We start from the raw sequence: 1,800 nt of genomic DNA, 5'->3' as shown, positions 1-1,800 counted from the left end.
GAGATATGAATAAATTACTAATTGGTTAAAATAGGAAAAAAATTAAAAAGGAATATTAAGAACCCAAGCAAGACAAGAACCATATTTCCAAACTTGCTCTCTGTCCCCAAATGGTTTCTCCACCTGGGAGGAAAACGTAACTGTCACATCAGTACCTCCTTTACAAGCTGCTAGGGAGATGGAGGACAGAGCAAATGCACGACGAGCGACGTTCTCCCCTGCTTCAGAAACTAGCTTTTCTGGGTAGCTTCCTAGCATGATCTGTCTCTTCCGGATTCCGCTTTGTCTGCAATCGTTATGATAGCTCCAAGGGTCAGCTGTTCAATGCTCGAGCATCTCAGTGGGCTCCAGACAGACCGCTCACAAGAAGCAGATGCAAACTACCCTCCGCTCAGTCTTAACCCACTGTAGTGAGAGAGCTTGTGAGTCAAGTTAATGAAAACTCACTTCTTCAAGGTAGGTTAAGATATATTTCAAAATTTTTTGCGCTCTAAAGCAGAGTCATCCTTCACCCTGCATACCTGATTCCCTTAGGTTAGGTCTTAAAGTTCAATTAACTATTTTCTGTAACACGTGAAACGGGAGGAAATTCCGATTATGTAACTCTGTCTTAAATGTAGAGGAAACATCACCCAGATGCACGCTGTGAAAAGAACTGCATTCATCACTTTGAAACTGCAGCCCATCCAATCCAATCATAAGAGCAAGGACTTTTTAGAAGGTAAAATTAAATACAGTGGAGAGGCTGAAGGGAACACGAGCGCTGAGTCCTGGCCTGTCTCTGATACCGTTACTGATAGGGGCCACTAGGCTACACTGCTTTAAGCTTGTGGTTCCTAATCTGTAAAACGGGAAAGTGGAAACGATCGTAGTGTCTCCTCTGCCTGCTTGGAAGGCAGCTGTGTCTTCTAAGATGGAGTGACACCTGGGCTACAAAGGGCTTGACAAAGGTTAAAAGGCTACAGTGATGAGCGCCGCGACTACCTTCTGAACCACCAGGGCTCCCGGCGTTTCTGACAAAGGCCCAGGCTTCCTCCTCGGTGGCAAACTTCTTAAACCTGGCAGCAGGAAACCGGTCCACCTGTGCTCTGCATTCGTCCCTGCAATAGAGTGCAATGTTACGCCTTCCTGCCGCGCCCTTTCCTTGTCCTCTTGCTAAGTGTCTCTTTTCCTAGGATGGGAACAGTGGGAAAGCCAGGTGCTTGGCAGCAAAGGGTCACGCCTTACTGCTCGTGGCTTCATCTCGCAGGTCCAGCCCTGCAACCTGGGTCACGCTACGTGCCGCCGGGCAACGCACCAGCACCAAAGGCTGTCCACCATCTCGGGCATGCTACAATGACGGGTCTCGGCTAAAACAACGCTAGCCACCATTCCCGGGGAGGCGCGGCCCGCTCACCAGCTCAAAAACACCCCGGCCTTGCGGCCTCTCCTCACGGCGTAGAACATGCCGGGCCCCCCGCAGCCGAGGCTGCTGCAGCGCACGGCGGCCAAGGCGACTCTGTGTGCCGCGCCCAGAAGCCTGGTCATCGTTCAGTGGCAGGCGCCCGGGCGCATCTCGCCTCCCGACTCCGCGCCGCCATCACAGGGACCAAACTTCCGGAAGTGGCGCCGGGAGGCGGCGCACGTCCGGGAGGGGCGTTGCCTGTGGGCGGGGCCTAAAGCCCGTGCTCTTCAGGCTCATCAATTTCCCGAACGTCACTGAGAAAGTGGAGCCTGGGCGGAGGCTCCGGGGTAGGGCGGGGCCTGGAGTGGGGTGGGGCCTGTGCGAGGGGCGCGAGGTGGGCCTGGGAGAGGGGGGGG

The 1,800-nt window shown here is 53.8% G+C and overlaps 1 protein-coding gene across 3 annotated transcripts in view; it reads right to left on the bottom strand.

Moving 5' to 3' along the window:
• Positions 1 to 1,602, bottom strand: part of RNASEH1 (ribonuclease H1) — a 9,719-nt gene extending 8,117 nt beyond the window's left edge. For all 3 annotated transcript variants that reach the window (XM_019646326.1, XM_019646325.1, XM_019646324.1), the window contains exons 1-2: positions 1,397 to 1,602; positions 985 to 1,100 (exon numbers count right to left, since the gene is read on the bottom strand). In XM_019646326.1, coding sequence (XP_019501871.1) covers positions 985 to 1,100; positions 1,397 to 1,527 — 247 coding nt within the window. In that variant the 5' untranslated portion in view covers positions 1,528 to 1,602. The remainder of the gene's footprint in view (positions 1 to 984; positions 1,101 to 1,396) is intronic.
• Positions 1,603 to 1,800: the final 198 nt, after the last annotated feature.

This window comes from Hipposideros armiger, unplaced genomic scaffold, assembly GCF_001890085.2.
Source record: "Hipposideros armiger isolate ML-2016 unplaced genomic scaffold, ASM189008v1 scaffold_100, whole genome shotgun sequence".
NCBI lineage: Eukaryota > Metazoa > Chordata > Mammalia > Chiroptera > Hipposideridae > Hipposideros > Hipposideros armiger.
This window is presented reverse-complemented; position numbering and strand designations above follow the sequence as displayed.